The 17,308-nt window shown below is 36.7% G+C and overlaps 1 protein-coding gene across 1 annotated transcript in view; it reads left to right on the top strand.

The window, feature by feature from the left end:
- The first annotated feature begins 2,274 nt into the window (after window positions 1-2,274).
- The window catches only part of HGF (hepatocyte growth factor), a 69,142-nt gene continuing 54,108 nt past the window's right edge, over window positions 2,275-17,308 (top strand). Inside the window, exons 1-4 of the mRNA XM_081102775.1 lie at window positions 2,275-2,581; window positions 8,914-9,079; window positions 12,477-12,589; window positions 14,312-14,426. Coding sequence (XP_080958901.1) covers window positions 2,494-2,581; window positions 8,914-9,079; window positions 12,477-12,589; window positions 14,312-14,426 — 482 coding nt within the window. The 5' untranslated portion in view covers window positions 2,275-2,493. The remainder of the gene's footprint in view (window positions 2,582-8,913; window positions 9,080-12,476; window positions 12,590-14,311; window positions 14,427-17,308) is intronic.

Genomic DNA, 17,308 nt, shown 5'->3' with positions numbered 1-17,308 from the left:
TATAGAAGAGACCCTGAACCTCTAGAATTTCCACTCTTACAGCCCTTAGGAAGGAGGACCCAGCATGTTCTCCCTCCCCGGAGCATGCCCATGCCTGTGCCTTTTCCTTCTCCCACCCCCCTCCCCACAGGTACATAGATCACCTTTACCTTCCTCACTTCTGAGCTCTAATGGCCCTTCCTTTGCCTGTATCACCTTCTTCTACGAATTACTTCTACTACCTCTGTGATTTTCTAAATAAATGTTCTCTTATAGTTTGAGTCTTGGCTCTGAATTCTTTACTAATCAGAACTCAAGTACATAGGTTGCTGAACCCAGGTGGTCCGGTCTAACCCCACCAGTCTGGTGCCATTCTCATCAGAGACAACAATGTGACAACAACAAATTGTGAAAATGTGTGACCTATTAAATAATCTCTTATCCAGGGTATATTTTTCCCCCAAGCCTGTAGTAATAATTGAAATTATGCTTACAGCCCCATACCGCTTTGTTTGTGTGAGAGAGCAGAAAAACTTGTCTCCTTCATTGTTTACCTACAAGAATTTACTTCAAGAAAAATCTAGCTTCTTTAAAAGGAGTTGGAATCCCTAATACAGTCCAAGAGATGCCATGGTACAATTTAGGATCGTGGTCAGGCAATACACTGAAAGTGACATTTTCCAAAAACTGTAATAGAAAGTCAAAGGAAAGTGAAATGGTTACTTGGGACACCAGAGCGAGGGGACAAATGACTTTTAAATTTGATTGGTTTTGTTTTTATAAGGAGAAAATGATCAAACAGAAAAGTTAGCAATAAAAAGGTGATATAAAATGGATTCCTCAAAGTGGTTGTCTTAAGCCCCCACTTCTCTAGCTATCCTGCAATCTTGTGGTGTGTGTGTGTGTGTGTGTGTGTGTGTGTGTGTGTGTGTGTTTTCTGGAGGTGAGGATGGGTAGAGCAAGAGGAGGAGAAAGCAGAGTTGTAGGTGCAGATAAGGCTGCTCTGTGGATGGCTTTAATTTTGCTCAACACCCTGCTCCAGAGTCATTCTCACATTATGTTCACTTTCCCTTCCTCTGTCCACAGAGACACTGCTTCCCACTGGTGCTCATCTCAGAGACACATGTGGCAACTATCCCCGCCCCCCTAACACCCAGTCCATTAAAAATAAAGCAAGTGCTTGCCCAAAGTAACCAGAGTAGTGCCGAGACAAATCCTCTCAATAAATGCAAAGTCTGGGCAATGATTTCACAAAGAATCTACAGAAATGAGTCGTGTCTCTCTCCCCTTCACCCCCCCCCCCCGCCCCCACACACACACCCTGCTCCAGCTCTTCATCCCTCCATTTCGATTTTGGGAGGCTGGTGGGTGAATGCAGGGGGATGGAGCTTAAGAAGAGAGGTCCATTCATCACTGCTGTATTGAAACCGCTTGAGAGATTTCCAGAGAAATTCTTTGACGGTGCGCACGTCATATAGACATATGTGTGTGTGACTGTGTATGTGTGTACATGTGTACAAGGACATATAGTCCATTCTACATTTATCCATCCAACAGGCAGTGGATAATCGCAGAACCTTAGACATTTTGAGAGCATGACCAGATTTTATCAGACCCCAGATCAGACAAGTTTCCCTGAGGCACTTTGGGTATATTTGTGGTGATTCTGGGGGGCTTAGCACAGCTTCTGAAAAAACTGCCTGCTCTGAGTGCTTTGGACAGGGTCAATTTTCCCACCTGACAGTGTGGCTGCGTTTGTTTGCTTATTTATTTTGCCCATATATTACCACACCCTTTTCTCACCTAACTTCTTTCTACCTGGACTGGGCTTGCCTGCGCTCTGCCTCCTGCCTGCCTCCTCCTCCCACCCTGCCTCTCACCCCCTGGGCACCTGTGCCAGGGTTTTGAATACCTAGATTGCTCTAGCAGTGAAACTAGACGGCTCAGGAGCGAAGGCACATTTGACTAAAAAGCAGCTCTTCGCTTTCTTCTTCTGCTGCTTCCCCTTCCTCTTTTCCCAAATAGATATGTAAACACATGTATTTTCTGTTTAAATTGAGCGAATTGGGTCTCTGTCTGTGCCTTGATTTAGCTATTGGGCTGAGTCTTGCTCCTCCCTCCCCTGCTCGGATAGGAGCGCTCCGATCTGGAGCTCGAGCTTCCAAATTGAAGCTGGCCCCAGGCCAGGTGACCTTTCCTTTGTAAGTTTCTTTCCTAAGCAGAGTTGGAAAGTGGAGGGGGAGGGGGGCGCGGGGAACTGGGATCTGTTTGGTGTTGGGGGGGGGGGGGTAGTGAGGGAAGGAGGGGGTGGAAGAGAGTAAAGGGCTGTTGTTAAACAGTTTCTTACCGTAAGAGGGAGTTCAGACCTAGATCTTTCCAGTTAATCACACAACAAATTTAGCTCATTGCAATAAAAAGCCGCTCAGAGCCGACTGGCTCTTTCAGGCGCTGAGTCGGAACAGGATTCCTCCACCCAGGCATCTCCTCCAGTGGGACCCGCCAGCGCCCAGCACCATGTGGGTGACCAAACTCCTGCCAGCCCTGCTGCTGCAGCATGTCCTCCTCCACCTCCTGCTGCTTCCCATCGCCATCCCCTATGCAGGTGAGTTTTCCCTCCCTCCTTGTTATTATTTCCACTATCTCTTGCTAACCTATTCTTTCCCTGGGCTCTCTCTTCCCCCTGTCCCCAGCATCCTTTCTTAGCTCAGTATGTCCTATGGGTTTTTTTAAACTTCTCAATGTCCTTTCTTTTGATCTCTTTGCAAAGCATTTAAAGTGATAATTAACATCCCCTCAGCGTGTCTCCCCACCCCACCCTTACTCCCTAATGACCCAGCCCCTTCTCACTTAGCTTAATAGGTGTGGACTTCTGGGTAGGGATGAAGTGCCAAAACTGGCTGGAACTTGGATGGTTTGGACAAGTTTAAAGTTGAACAGAAGGTCTGGGCTGACGAGGGGAGAGTGATGGTCAGTGCCGCAGGGATTCATTTTTTTTTTCCAGAGGATACTTTTCCATGACCATCCACGACCCCACATCACTCTGTAAACACTCAGAGCCAAATTATGGCTTTATGCAGGTCAACATTTGGAGACGGCAGATGAAACTCTGAGTCTATGCATGTTATGAAAATGAAAGAGAAAGCCTCCCTTCTAAGATCTCAGTTTTTCTGGGTATGGATGCCTGTCTTTTTGAAACTGCAGAGCAAGGAAGGCAGAAAAAAACAAAATTGTGTAACTTTGAGTAAAGCTGCAGAGCTGCTTTCGGCGTCTCACTTTCTGCCCTGAATTTACAGGTTGGGAAGGAGTTGCTTGGGAGTTCCTATTGCCTGGAAGTTGAGAAACTTCATTTACTGCTGTGGGACGTTTTCTGTTGTTATCAGGGCAAGAGGAAACATCTGCATTTGGTTGTATTATCATTGCAGTGGCTGGGATGCCAGCGGGAGAAAGTAGTGAGCATCATGGGTGGGCACAGGGGAATAAAAGAATGGAACACATGCCCAGATGGTAGACATGGCCTTTTTATAATCTAAAACAGAGAACTGGCTGTATTTTTTAAGAGAAGTTAAATATGAAGTTCGTCAGAGCTCTGATCTAGCTCTTGATGTAATAGAAGAGTTGAAAACATCAGGGATGTGCTAAGTGATAAGAAATCGTTCAATCCACCTGGCTTTCTTCTCTTCTGTGAATCGGTCCTTTTGGAAAACAACACTGTGTTAGAAAGGTCAGCTTGAAAACAGGTAGGTTAGACTTCTGAAGAGGTGAAAAAGAAGTTAGTGCAATCACCAGGTTATCATGCTTGAGATGTACCCTGTTAGAATAGATTCTTATAAGACATCGCTGGTTTAGGGGAATTTAAGTATAAATTGAAATCATGGCTGATATTTTGAGGGCTTTCATTTTTAAAGATTAAAGTGTTGCTAAAGTCTGAAATAGACTCTGGTTACCTGAAATCATCTGTGCTATTGCAAGGGGAACACAGTGTGGAAAACCCAAACAGTAGATCAACCATAGACAATGTCTACTTGCTTTTGGCATGCATCATGAAGTTTTGGCAGGAGATATACATTCGTAATTATATTTCACTTTGGCTAATGTTGAAATGACTGCGTTTCCTGAGTGTAGAGAAAACGCAGCCCAAGAGTGTGCTGGCAGGCAAGGAGAGGCCAATTGGGAATTACAGATATGCTGTGAATAATTCCTGAAGTGTATAATGGTCAAATTGTCATCAAAAGAGGGTCTGCCTTTGTTTGGGTGGCAAGTTTATGTTGATAGTTGTTTTTTTTTTTTAAATAACATTCTTCAAAATGGAAAACATGGATAGCCCTCTTAGGACACAGAAAGAAAGTTTGTTCTTTTCAGTTTCATCTAATGATGAACATTTAAAATTTTTGTTGTTGTTACTTGCTTCAGTGATACTTTTTGATTTATCTTATTGTACATATTGTAAAATCATGCAATGTTAGGAAAGAATTGGATACTATAGTAAAGTGACAAGCAGTTCTGAGCAGAATGCATTATGGAGATATTTTACTGAAAAGTTTTTTAAGAAATATTCAATGCAGTGGACTGAGCCATGTTTATAGAAGTTCTTACACAGAGAATTACCCTTTATCTGTTCCTAACTACACTGGAAATAAATATCTAATCCCTTGTAACTGCTGAAGCATTAAATGAGCATCTACTGTGGGGGACATAAGATGAACAAATGAGGAAGAAACCTACATTACTGAGCAACTGTTATGGACCAAGCTCTAAAAGTGAAACTTACTTAATTCTAATAAGATTGGCACTGTTGGACTCATCTAACACGAGAAAATTGAGGTTAAAGACCTTAAATTATCTTAGTGAAGGAATAGACCTGAGTGTCTTACCCAAATCTATGTGAATGAAATATATGGGATTAAAAAATATTTATACTGAAGCCAATAATTGTGAAATCAATTGAAACAGCCTTTAAAGAATCCATTTTGCTAAGAAATTTAAGAAAAACTGTGGGCAGCTGCTGCAAGTTTTCGAGTTGACAAGGTACTTGACAGTGTAGTTGTTTTGGTTGCTGTGTGGATGGAGCGTGGTAGGCAGAAACAGCAGAGGAAGAGAACAGGAGCTTTATGGGATGAAATGAAATGGAATGAAAGAGAATGGAATGAAAGAGAAGGGAAATGTCTAGGGAGGCCCCTAACCTCCTACGGAACATTGCTTCATTTTGCAAATCTCTTTGCTGCTTCTCAAATATCAACATTTGATTGAAGTCTGACAGGATGCCTTTCTTCTTGACATCTTTATTTGTGATGCTATTACCTTCTCTGCAGAAGGGGAGATGATTGTGATTTCCAAGTTCCTAGATAACTGCAATGAAATTCTGGACCAGTATTTATGATTCCTGCCTTTGAGAAGTTTAAAATCTCCTGTCACAACCATTCCTTCCCATTAATTATTTGTATACTTTCATCTTAACATCTTGCCACTTCAAGCTGTTAATCACTAATCATGTGGGTAGGTTTCTCAGAATATGTAGAGCCAGATTCCTGCATCTTTCTACACCCTGCAAATCCTTTCCTTGCACGATTTTCCTTTGAAGTCAATGGTTAGTCCACACAGAGAAGAAAATATATGAGGTACTGAGAGAAATGAGTGTGAGGCCCAGGGACCAGAGGGAGAAATGTGTCTTTCTTCAAGCACCTTGATACATTTGACCCTACTCTCTGTTTGTCGGTTTTCACTACAATCCTAATGATTTCAGTTCTAAAATAGGGACTTTATGTCCTTCAGGAAACACAGCTCCCAGAATGTTTCCCAGACTGGGAGAAGAGGAAAAAGTCGTTACAATTTCAAGTACAGGAAACATGACAAAGTTGGAGTGCTCTCCCACCCTTTGATTTCATTTCACTATTTTGTTTATAAACTTCAACTAACAGCCATGCACAAAATTAGTAGGGCAAAATCTGATCCAAAGATATTTTTGAGTTTCTTCCCAAATTAAACTTGTCTTTTAACTGTTTTCAGTAAAATAAGCATCAGTTGTTACTACATATGGAAGATAATTCTTTTTGGATGCTGCTTTTTAATGACTTCTGTTTTGAAGTTTTCTTTTATTGAAGAAGAAATTAAGTTTATAGGTGTATGGGGTTACATGATGTACAATTAGCCTGAACTTCACATTTTTGAGTATATGTTACTGATCCAGTAGAAATGACTGAATTATAAGGGAAAGCGTCTAAGTCATGACAAATGAATAGTGGAAAGGGAATCCTGGTATCTGGTTCTGATCGCCTCTGATTAGCTTTTGTAGCCCAGATAAGCCTTTCACTCCTATTTATTATCTAGTAAAGGGAAATCATGGACTTATTTGCCTTTTAGAATGCTTTTTGATCTTTAGATGAAATGTAGTGATGGGAAAATTTATCAGCAAGCAAGAGTAGACTATTTTTATGAGGTACAGCCACACATTAACACATTTCAATAGGACAACTGAGGAGCTGTAGAATTAAACACAACCAGCAAACCCACAGAGACTTTTTTCTCACAGTAGTCTTCCATGCTTGCTTTCATATTACATGGTATCAAGAAAAAAAGCAGAGCATTGACCAGGGATTCTATTTTTTTTCAATAGTTAGTAAAATACATATCTGAATTTAATGTTAGTCTTGGACTTTTTAAATTTCTCTCTCACTTAAATGTGTATAATAAATACATATTCATGAGGTCATTTTTAATTTAATATTTTTAGTTAACAGAATTCATTTGATATATATAATGCTTCCATTTTGGTGGACAATTTTTTAAATAAATGATCTGCATCTATTAACTATATTTGTTTCTAAGAAATATTTCTATTTGTGTAGGAAATCAGATGATTATTATGCTGTGAAACATTTCATAGCACCTGTGAAATAGTGCACTAAGGTCAAATGAAGGAGAACCTCTTAATGAAGAAACTTATCTTCCATTAACATGGTCCTATATTATAAACCAAAATTTGAAAAGAATTCTACTATTTTTTTTTTATTTTTTATTTTTTGCTTGGGAGAGTAAGTTTAACTCTTATGCCAGAAATTAAAGAATAAAATTTCAAAAACAAAAGTAAAACTTTGCATATTAATAACATTATTTATTCAAATTGGTTTCCAAATATTTACTTAATGAGTATGGTTTAAATAGCTCCTTTTAGTTCAACTATAATACAACTTTTATTTTTCTTAGATTGAGTAATTGGGATATTAGCATTTCAGGTAATTAAACAAAGTCATCTGGCGAGTCAATGAGAATGCCAGAATTATCATCTGTCTGCCAACGTTATGCAAGGCATTTGGTCCGCACTCAATAAAAAACATGTTGATAGATTATTTGGTTGATTGAATTTCTATGTTAAAATGTCTTTTAAATTATATCTGTTGTGCCATAGCCATTTAATCTTGTAGGGCAAAGAAAAGCTAAAAAAATGAAAGCATTACTACAGAAATTAATACCAGTCTTTTGGACCCTGTGTTCTGGAGTTTTATAGAGAACTAGACATGTAGAAGACTTCATGTTTTCTCTTATTTATTGTGAACTTCAGGTTAGGAAAGACATTAATGAGTAGCATCTGTCCTCTTAATAAACCAACTGGAGCCAGTGGTTGCTGGCAAACTTAAGAGTACAATGCCATTCTTGGTACCTCACTCTACTAGCCATAGTTCCAATTTTTTTAGACAAAAATTTTCATTCTCTTTTCTTGACACATTTCACCACATATAAAAGCCAGGAATGCATTGTCTGTTCTACTGTCCAACTTACTTCTGTACTGATGGCTCTAATCTAAATCTTCATGAAATATTTACAAGCCATATTCTCACATTCTTTCTTAGCAATGCTAACAGAAAAGAAGGCATCATAAGTGTTTAAGAGTGGGGGTTCTGAAGCTAAGGCAGCTGGGTTTCGAGTCAGATCTTGTAAGTGGTCAATTTTCCCCTGTGTCTTGGTATCTACATCTTTAAAATGAATATATTATTGCTGCCTTTCTTATAAGGTGTTCAAAAGGATTGACAGGCAGAGGAGGGCACAGCTATGTCTATCCTCATTATACAATAGCTGCAGTCTCTTAGACATTTTTATCCTCATGGTAAAGAGGGTGATCATCATTACAAACCAGACAACTTTAGGCAAATTGAGAATAAAGAAGCAAGTTCATGATACTCTGATGTTATTCAATGGATTACATCTTTTAGGATGTTTTAGTTCTGTTCTCGGGTTTTTAATAGGAGGATTCATGCTATCTAGGCGCCTTGTCGAGCACTTTCCTGAAGAAAAATGATGTTGTTACATTAAAGGATGAAGCTTTACACACATTTGATTTGCAGCATTTGGATTGATTTCAAGACAAACAGTTCAATGATACTAAGAACAGAAGTCACTAATGTGGGAAATGAGAAGAGCTAAAATATGAATAGTATGAAATATTTTAAAGAGCAAGTCAGAAAAATGTGTCCACTGTCCCAATTTTAGTGAGAAGTTTCTTATCTGTTATTGAATGGGCTTGTTTAATTAATACTATAAATTACATACAGACCACTTATGGGAGGAAATGACAAATTTAATTATAGAGCATGATATGATATGCCCTGGCCCTTGCTTTCATACTGTTTGGAGAATATCATGTTATTTATTTCTTTAGAGTGAACTCTGCCCTAATTTTTAAAAACATCCTTAATTTGAAAGAATGTAGATGAGTGAAGTGACTCTACATGACAAGTTATTTATTCTTCACTGATTATAATATTCTTTTTTTCTCTTAACTATCAGAGACTATCATTGCCCACTTCACTCTGTCCCTAACTCCTGGAGGTCTAGTATGTTGTCAGATAGAATCATTATTTTGTGGATGATCTTTAAGGATTTTTTGTATGTTAGCCTCAAAAGCATATTCCTCATGTGTGTTTTTTAAATTATTATTAATAGAAGGACAGAAGAAAAGAAGAAACACACTTCATGAATTCAAAAAGTCAGCAAAGACTACTCTATTTAAAGAAGACCCATTACTGAAGATAAAAACAAAAAAAATGAACGCTGCAGACCAGTGTGCTAATAGGTGTATTAGGAATAAAGGACTTCCATTTACTTGCAAGTAAGTTTCTTCATTTTGTTCTTAGGAAAACTTTCCAAATACAGTATGTACTTATTATCATCATGGTTTTTGTTTTTGTTTTTGTTTTTGTATTTAATGTGATTTGCCCTTAAAATTATAAGCTTGACTTTAGTGTTAAACACATTACAACAGAAGACTTAGCTCTCAATTGATGGAAATATGAGTAAGGAAGTACATATAAACTGATATCTTTTAGACCTCATGGTGGCTTTGGTTATGGAATTTATATTTCTCATCTTATAAACAATTGAACTTTAGGAACTGAAAGGTAATTAGATTTACTTTTATCTCACTTTTAAATGTTTTAGAAAACATTTAAAATATTTTATTCAGAGTAAACATTTTTTTTTTCTTTCAAGAGTGAAGAAATTTTCAGAATATAAGTTGGACAATAGCCAAAATTTACTGTAACTTATGTCAATGTCTTTAGGGATTTAAATAAAAGGTGTTGAGAGAATTAGATTAAAAACTAGAGGGGTTGGTGTCAGCAGCAGAGACTGTTACGGCCAGGGTAGTGATGATGACGTTATAGATGAAAAGTGATGGGGTAATTCAGAGAGGCAGGAGGGGACTCAGAGTGAGTTCTCTTACTTGTGAAAGTCCCTGCATGATCTCACAGAGAATTCCTTACTACTTTGCTAGTAATCCCAGAGGATGCAATTTGGAATTTTGGGCCATGAAGGTGACACTTTCATCCTAACTGCCCAAGGAAAATGTGTTTCCTAGTTCTTCTCCATAAACATTTCTCCCCTCACTTACTTTCCTCCCTTTCATTCCCTATTTCATCCCACATGTTAGAGGATTTAGCATGACACCCTGTAAATTTTAAATTCTGCTCTATAACATTTGGGTCATGACACATAATGTGAACACAGATTTAGTAATGTCATGGCAAGTGGTCTGAATTTCATCTCGCCTTTCTCAGAGAAATGAACGTTATGGGCCTGAGGGGAAAGGACATGGTCAGAGAATAACTTCAATAGATTTAGAGGGAGGAGAGACTATCTCCTTTCTATCCATTTACAACTCCTCTGGAAGTATTTTATAGCCAAACTGCCACTTTCAGGGAGATATTTCTTGGCAAGAATAGTGGGGGATTGACTTTGCAAGTATTTTCCTATGATGATTCTGCTTCTTTCCCTGACTTTCTGATAAAAGCCTTGAGTTAGTTAAAAATAAATTAGAGAAAACCACTCTCAATCAGCATCTCAGCTGTGCAGATTTATGGAGATGTTCTTCTGGCAACTGAGGAGGTTGGATTTACTGTATTTCCCCCCTTGGGGTTGGAAGGGCAGGGCATAGAGAATTAGAGAACCACAATCATTGTTGGTTTTTAACTCTGAATCTGACAATACACTCTCCTGAATCCACAAGTAAGGAAAGTATTGCTACCTTTCATTTTTCACATTAATCAGCCTTATGCCTATTAAAACCAAAACAAAACAAAACAAAAAAACCTTTTCCTTTGTTGTATTTAGTAGAAACGAAAATGAATTTGCTTCATGGGAGAACACATGTGACCTGATTAATATATCTTTATATACCCCATGTATATGAGGTTTCATATTTTCCTACCATATTCTGGTTGAGTTAAATTTAGTCTGCAAATTTATGGCAACCTGTACAGAAAATCACATGTAATAAAACCCATGCACAGCCCAAGTTTTCCTGCCTAGAAATTGTATCATCCTTCTCACTTATCTATCCCAATATGTGTGTCTTATACATAAGTGTTTGGAAACACTAAATACATTAGTTATTCAGAATTAAATATATATACTGTGATACTCTGAAATTAGGTTCTTAATGAATTACATGATATTTTTGCCGACTTGTTATATGGACTAGAATCATTGGCAAACAAGGGCAAATATAGGAAAACGTTGGAAAATACCAACAAAGCTGTGTGAAAGCATTTGCGATTGAGTAGGCATGGAGTGGAGCATTGTCAAACACTCTTTTCTCTTGAGAAGGGATCAACACAATTATTTCATAGAGATTGAAATGTTCCTTTGCTGGGTAGGAAAGATAACCAGAGTGCCTGGTTCTAAGCTCTTCAGAAAATTGCCATTCATCCATTGGCTCAAGAGAAGAAAACAGGGGGCATTCCTCTTCAAGCCATGACTGAGTTACTCTTACTGAATTGCCCTCCTGCCATGACCAACTAATTCTGGAAATAAAGTTGATAATTAAAATCAGGCTAAGATAAAGTCAAACTCTTAAAGTCAAACTTAAATTTGACAGCCAGGGTCCAGTCCCTATGGAGTGTACAATGGTCGAAGGAAACAGTTTTCTGAGAGAATATGGCAGAGTAATGGAAGAAGAGAAAAAAGGGAATTAAATCAGTGAGCTGGAGACCCTGTCCCTCACTTTCCAGATGTAACCACATTGTATTCACAGAGGCTAATCTTGCACGTTCCCCATGGGGCTCCTGCAAAGTTATCTCATGTCAAAGCCATATAGAAAAGTAGTTTATATATGTTTGCTACATTTTTATTTTAATGTAAAGTTAAGTGGGACGCTATTGATTTATTTTTAAATGTTTGTTTATTTTTATATATGTTACTTATATAATTACTATGGTTTCAAGGTCATTTAACACTCTCCCCCTAACACTACAATAAGGAAAGAGGGAATTTAACATGTATGGCATAAGCTTATAGTCTACCAGATCACAATACAAATCTATTATTAGCCAATTCTTTTTTTAAAAATTTGTTTTATTGCTTAAAGTATTACATTTGTCTCCTTTTTTTTTCTCTCCCCTTGACCTTCCCCTGGTCTCCCCTACCCCCCCCAGTGTCTTGTCTTATCAAGTTATTCTGCCACAGCTACAAAAATAATACTTTTATGTTTTGCTTTTAATTACTATGTCAGCTGTAAAATGTTTTTAACAGGTAGATATTTTAAAATACTTGTATGTAAATCAAAGCACAAAGTTTATGAATATGTTTTGAAGTTATGGATATAGAATGAATTGTAGTAAATAAAATATAAAATAATAAGTAAAATATTTTCTAAAATTTTATGTCTTTTTTGTATTTGTTTTATAAAAATTATTTCCCCTTATTCATATTATTCAAAAGTTGTCAAAATACTAAGAAATGAAGGCTTGTCCATGGTGGCATCATAAGTAGCATAGTGAGGAATTTAATATCATTTCTTAATGGGAAGAAAACACTTCAGAATTCCAACATCGGTTCTTATGTATAAAATGTTATCAAATACTTTACTATTTATGGTTAAGAGATTTTTGCATTTATAATTTTAGTTTAGAAAGACTTGTTATTGCCCTCCTTGGTTAAACCATGTGCCCAATCTTTAAAAACTGTATAAATAGTAGTATTCCTTCTTTTCATTCAGATATTTTTTTCAGGGCCTTTGTTTTTGATAAAGCAAGAAAACGATGCCTCTGGTTCCCTTTCAATAGCATGTCAACTGGAGTGAAAAAACAGTCTGGCCATGAATTCGACCTCTACGAAAACAAAGGTAACTGGCCACTTTCTAAATACCCATAATGAAATCAAGTGTAAAAGTCTGTAAATTTCTGCCACAGTTCTCTTTCTCATGGATTTTTCTGTTATGTACTGGATCTATTATGCAGTCAATTCATCTGTGAAGACAGACGACACTAGAGACTTGACAATAGAATGACACTTGATTACAGAGATCATTTCCCAAACTTCCCATCATTAGATCACCTCTTCTCAGTTTATTTCTAGGAGCCTCTCCTAGAAATGGTATTCCCCATGTCATTTTGGAAAGTGCCACCTTAAGCTATTAGTTTGACATCTTACATTACAGCAAATTTGGGGATTACTATAGTATTTTAAATTTTAATAACTTTAAATATCTAAGTTATAGTGATAATTGCTGATAATAACAAATGTGGAGATATTGAAAAAATAGTTGGATCTATTTCTAATTATTATGTTCTTTAAAACTATATATATATATATATATATATATATATATATATATATATATATATCTTTATTGATTTTCTGAAAGGAAAGGAAAGGAAGAAAAAGATAGAAACAGCCATAATGATAATCATTGATTGGCTGCCTCCTGCATGCCCCCCACTGAGGATGAAAACCACATCCCAGGCATGTGCCCCGACTGAGAATTGAAGCTTGATCTCCTGGTTCATAGTTTGTGGTACAAACACTGGCCAGGCTAATAAAATTTTTTTAAAAGAAGAATTGAGACCAATTTTTTTGTTAATTTGTCATTTTAGTATTCTAATATTATAGTCACAAGGTACTTACTTTGTAAAAAGCAGAATGATATCAAATTATTGAAGAGTGTTAAATAAATATGAATTTGAGAAGATAAATCTCTCATCACAAGAAATAGTTATGGATTGTATTTATGATAATAGCATTAATTTTAATGCTTCCTTCAATCATATTATCTTATTAATTTAGGTATTTGGTAATATACACAGATATTTTCTTATAATATGGTATATGTATAAATTAAATTAAGATGGTTTCATGGTAGAAAATAAGATGATATTTATACACCCCAATAATTCTACAAATCCTAAATATAATTCATACTCTAGTATAAGACCATCTTCAACTAACAACTGTATTATAGTTGATATTGTTTGACAGAAATATTCAGCATGTTTCAATTTGATTGCCCTGCAATTTAGCAATGGAAATATTAGCAAAAATATGGAAAAAATCAAAATAATATAATTATATCACACACACACACACACACACACACGTATATACAAAACCCACACCATTTTACTAAAAGACAAATTAGTTATTTTTATTATCTTAAAGTAACTCTGAATTCATTATAGGTTTTATAAATCCATTAATTTTCATTCTTAATATTTTCTTAACTTGGTCTGCATAATTGAGCAAATCATTCTGCCAAATTAAGTTTGGCCAGTTGAGTGTAGAGACTATGTTAAATACATAGACTAATATCTTCAGTTATCGAAGAATATGCTCACAAAATTAAAACTTCTCAATAGTCTTTTTGTTGTTCTTGTTTTGGATTATTCTGAAATGTATTATTTTGAAAATATTAGTAGAAGCTTTAGGCAATACATTTCAATACGATTCGAGAAACAGTAGTTTACAAGTGTTAATTACTTAAAGGTTTGAATGGAAGTTTCTTTTACTTTTAGAAATATACTGCATGTTACCCATAGTTATAGCCTTTGTCTCTGCTTTCTTCTGATAGACTATATTAGAAACTGCATTATTGGTAAAGGAGGTAGCTACAAAGGAACGGTATCTATCACTAAGAGTGGCATCAAATGCCAGCCCTGGAATTCCATGATACCCCATGAGCACAGGTAAGAACAGCATGAAGAAGAGAGGATAACCCTCTTTTTTGATTATGTGTGTTATAAATCTCACATTGGTCCTTCAGGATAATTCTACAGTTCTATCATAGCATAGACAACCTTGCTGAATTATAGTAGGCCAAGGATGATGTGAATCCATGACTGGTATTTAGCCAAAGATGAACAAATTTATCATTAAGATGTGGCCTAACAGCATCCTCCCTCAAAACTTCAATTTATAGATCCTAGTGTTTGTGAAAAAGTAATGGAAACATAATTTTAAGATTTCCCCCCCTCCCTTTGCCTTCAAAAAGGTTCCGCATTGTGCAGCTGGAAGTGGAGAGGTTGACTGTATAAATTAGAGATGGATCACATTCTGACCTTACCTAGTGGCCAAATGTTCTTTAACCATGGTGGTTCTCAACCTCGGCTGCACATTGACATCACCTGCTAGAAGCCCATAACACCTCCTGCCACCCAGGTATCAGCATAGACCAATTAAATCAACATTTCTTGGGGAAATAACCATGTGCCATCTTATTTTTAAAAAATGCTCACCAGATGATTCCAAAGTACAGTCAAAACTGAGAACGGCTGCTAAAAACTCATGCCTCTGACCAGCTTTCCTTTTTTACCTACTGTCGGATGACTGAAAACAAAACAAAACACAACCTTCTCATTCCTTGGGAAGTAAATGTCTACACTTAAAATTGTGTTCATTATGAGATGAATGCTATTTAAAGACGAGTACGCATAGTAGCCATAGGCTCATTAGTCTGAAAGTTTTAATCATAATGGAGGAGAAACATAGGTATCTACTCCCCACTAGAGAACTAAATTTAGCCAGTTTTCAAGGTTTATTTTACAAATAATTTTAACTGCAACTGAAGTAGTTGAAAAACAGCTCACCCTGGTTATTGAATGCATTAGAAGATTTAGATTACCATGTGCCAGTTACCTTGCTGAGCAGTATACCGCGTCTATATCCTTTAATCTTTCCAAGAAACACATAGTGGATGGTTTTATTAATTCTGCTTTTATATAGGGGGATGCTGAAGCACAAAGAGCCTTAGTAACCTTTCGAGGTCATTCACATCTAGTAAGTGGGATGGCCAGAATCTGAGTCCTGCTTTTAACAAGCCCAGGGCATCATACACTTAGCAGGTCAATACATACACAGTACATACACAGGCTGTCACTTGTTTTTGCAGTAGTGAGGATAACTTTGCCTTAATGAATCCACTTTTTATCCCACCCCATTAATTTTTGGAGGGTATAATTATGAAAGATGATTTTACTTCAGTAAACAAAGTTGAGTTCATTGGTCCACATACAAAGAAAAAGAGTTTGTTGCTTCATATTGGGATCAAACTTGTGATCTCAGCCTAATTAACACCAGCTAGTAAGTGTCCAAATTGATCAGCTTTCCCGTGTTTCAGTAACAGAAAACAACTAATCTTTTCCAAAGTATTGATTTTTTTAATTTTAAATTTATTTTTTAACTTTATTGTTACTATTGACACTATGACAGATGTCCCCATTATCCCCCGTTTGTCCACCTCTACCCATTCCCCACTCCCCCTTCCCTCTGGCCATCACCACACTGTTGTCTGTGTCCATGGGTTATGCATATATGTTCTTTGGCTAATCCCTTCACCTTCTTTTATCCAGCCTCTCCCTTCTCCCTCCCCCCTGACAGCTGTCAGTCTGTTCCTTGCATCCATGCCTCTATTTCTACTTTGTTGGTCAGTTTATTTTGTTCATTAGCTTCCACATATAAGGGAGATCATATTTACTTTTAATTACACACAGATATCTGTGAAATAGAGAATTGTCCTTATATTTAAAAAACAAACAATATAATTGGTTTTGTCCTCTCATAAGTATGTGGATGGTGTCATTCCCAGGATATTACGGAAAACATCTTATTTAAATAGATAGATCTATGCTTTTCATGAACAAAGGAATAGCATTTGAAATCAATCCAGCCTTAGCTAAGGAGAGTGCACTGGACTGACCCAGTAGAGGTCTTATTTCAATCCAATTTCTCTATGATTGTGATTCTCTGCTAGAGGAGTAAATGTGAAATAGATCTCCCTGGGAACAGGCTTTCCAGTCCAATCAGCTATTTTTCCAACAAACATTTCCTTGAGTTTAGGGTTGAGAAGATCTTGTACATTAATCAACATTTTAAAAAATTCAGTGGGAGCAACACTTAATTATCATCAATTATCAGCTTATTGGAATATCAGCATAATTGCTTAACACTTTTAAGTGTTAACTAAAGATTAACTTCATGGGAAATGGAAAAAGAAATATATAAATGTCTTTGTCTAGAGGAATGATTTGTTGTTGACTCCCTAAATTGAAATATTTTACAAGTGGCTTAATGGGAAGATGATGATAGATGATGAAATGAGCATAGAAACTTAACCAGAGAATCAGGTGACCTGATATCTACACCTCTATCTTTCATTGGCCACCCAGCATTCATTAATGAAGCAGATGATGGAACAGATCAAGTTTCCTATGAACGCTGTTTATATGAAAAGGAAAGAAAAGGTGACTAGCACCAGAAGATCTAATTTATATTTCAAAGTACCTTTATATATAACTCAATTATAAATATTTCTTCACTTATCTCTCTTAAAGCCTTGCCAACAAGGACAAAGAACCAACAATAGTATATATGTAAATAAAAGTTTATTACAAATCCTGTTGACTGGCATACGGCTTTGGTGTAACAGGTTTTCATAAACATTTGTTGACTGAACACAAATAAGTGAAAAGAGCAGGACTAGGCTTCACCCCTCGGTCAGGTACAGGCTGCTACAGAAAAGCATGCTAACACCTCAAAGCACAAAGGAAAACCAGTTAATCTGGGTAAAAAG

Source organism: Myotis nattereri, assembly GCF_964212035.1.
Source record: "Myotis nattereri genome assembly, chromosome: 11".
NCBI lineage: Eukaryota > Metazoa > Chordata > Mammalia > Chiroptera > Vespertilionidae > Myotis > Myotis nattereri.
Note: the sequence above shows the minus strand (reverse complement) of the source record. Positions and strands in the feature narration are given on the sequence as shown.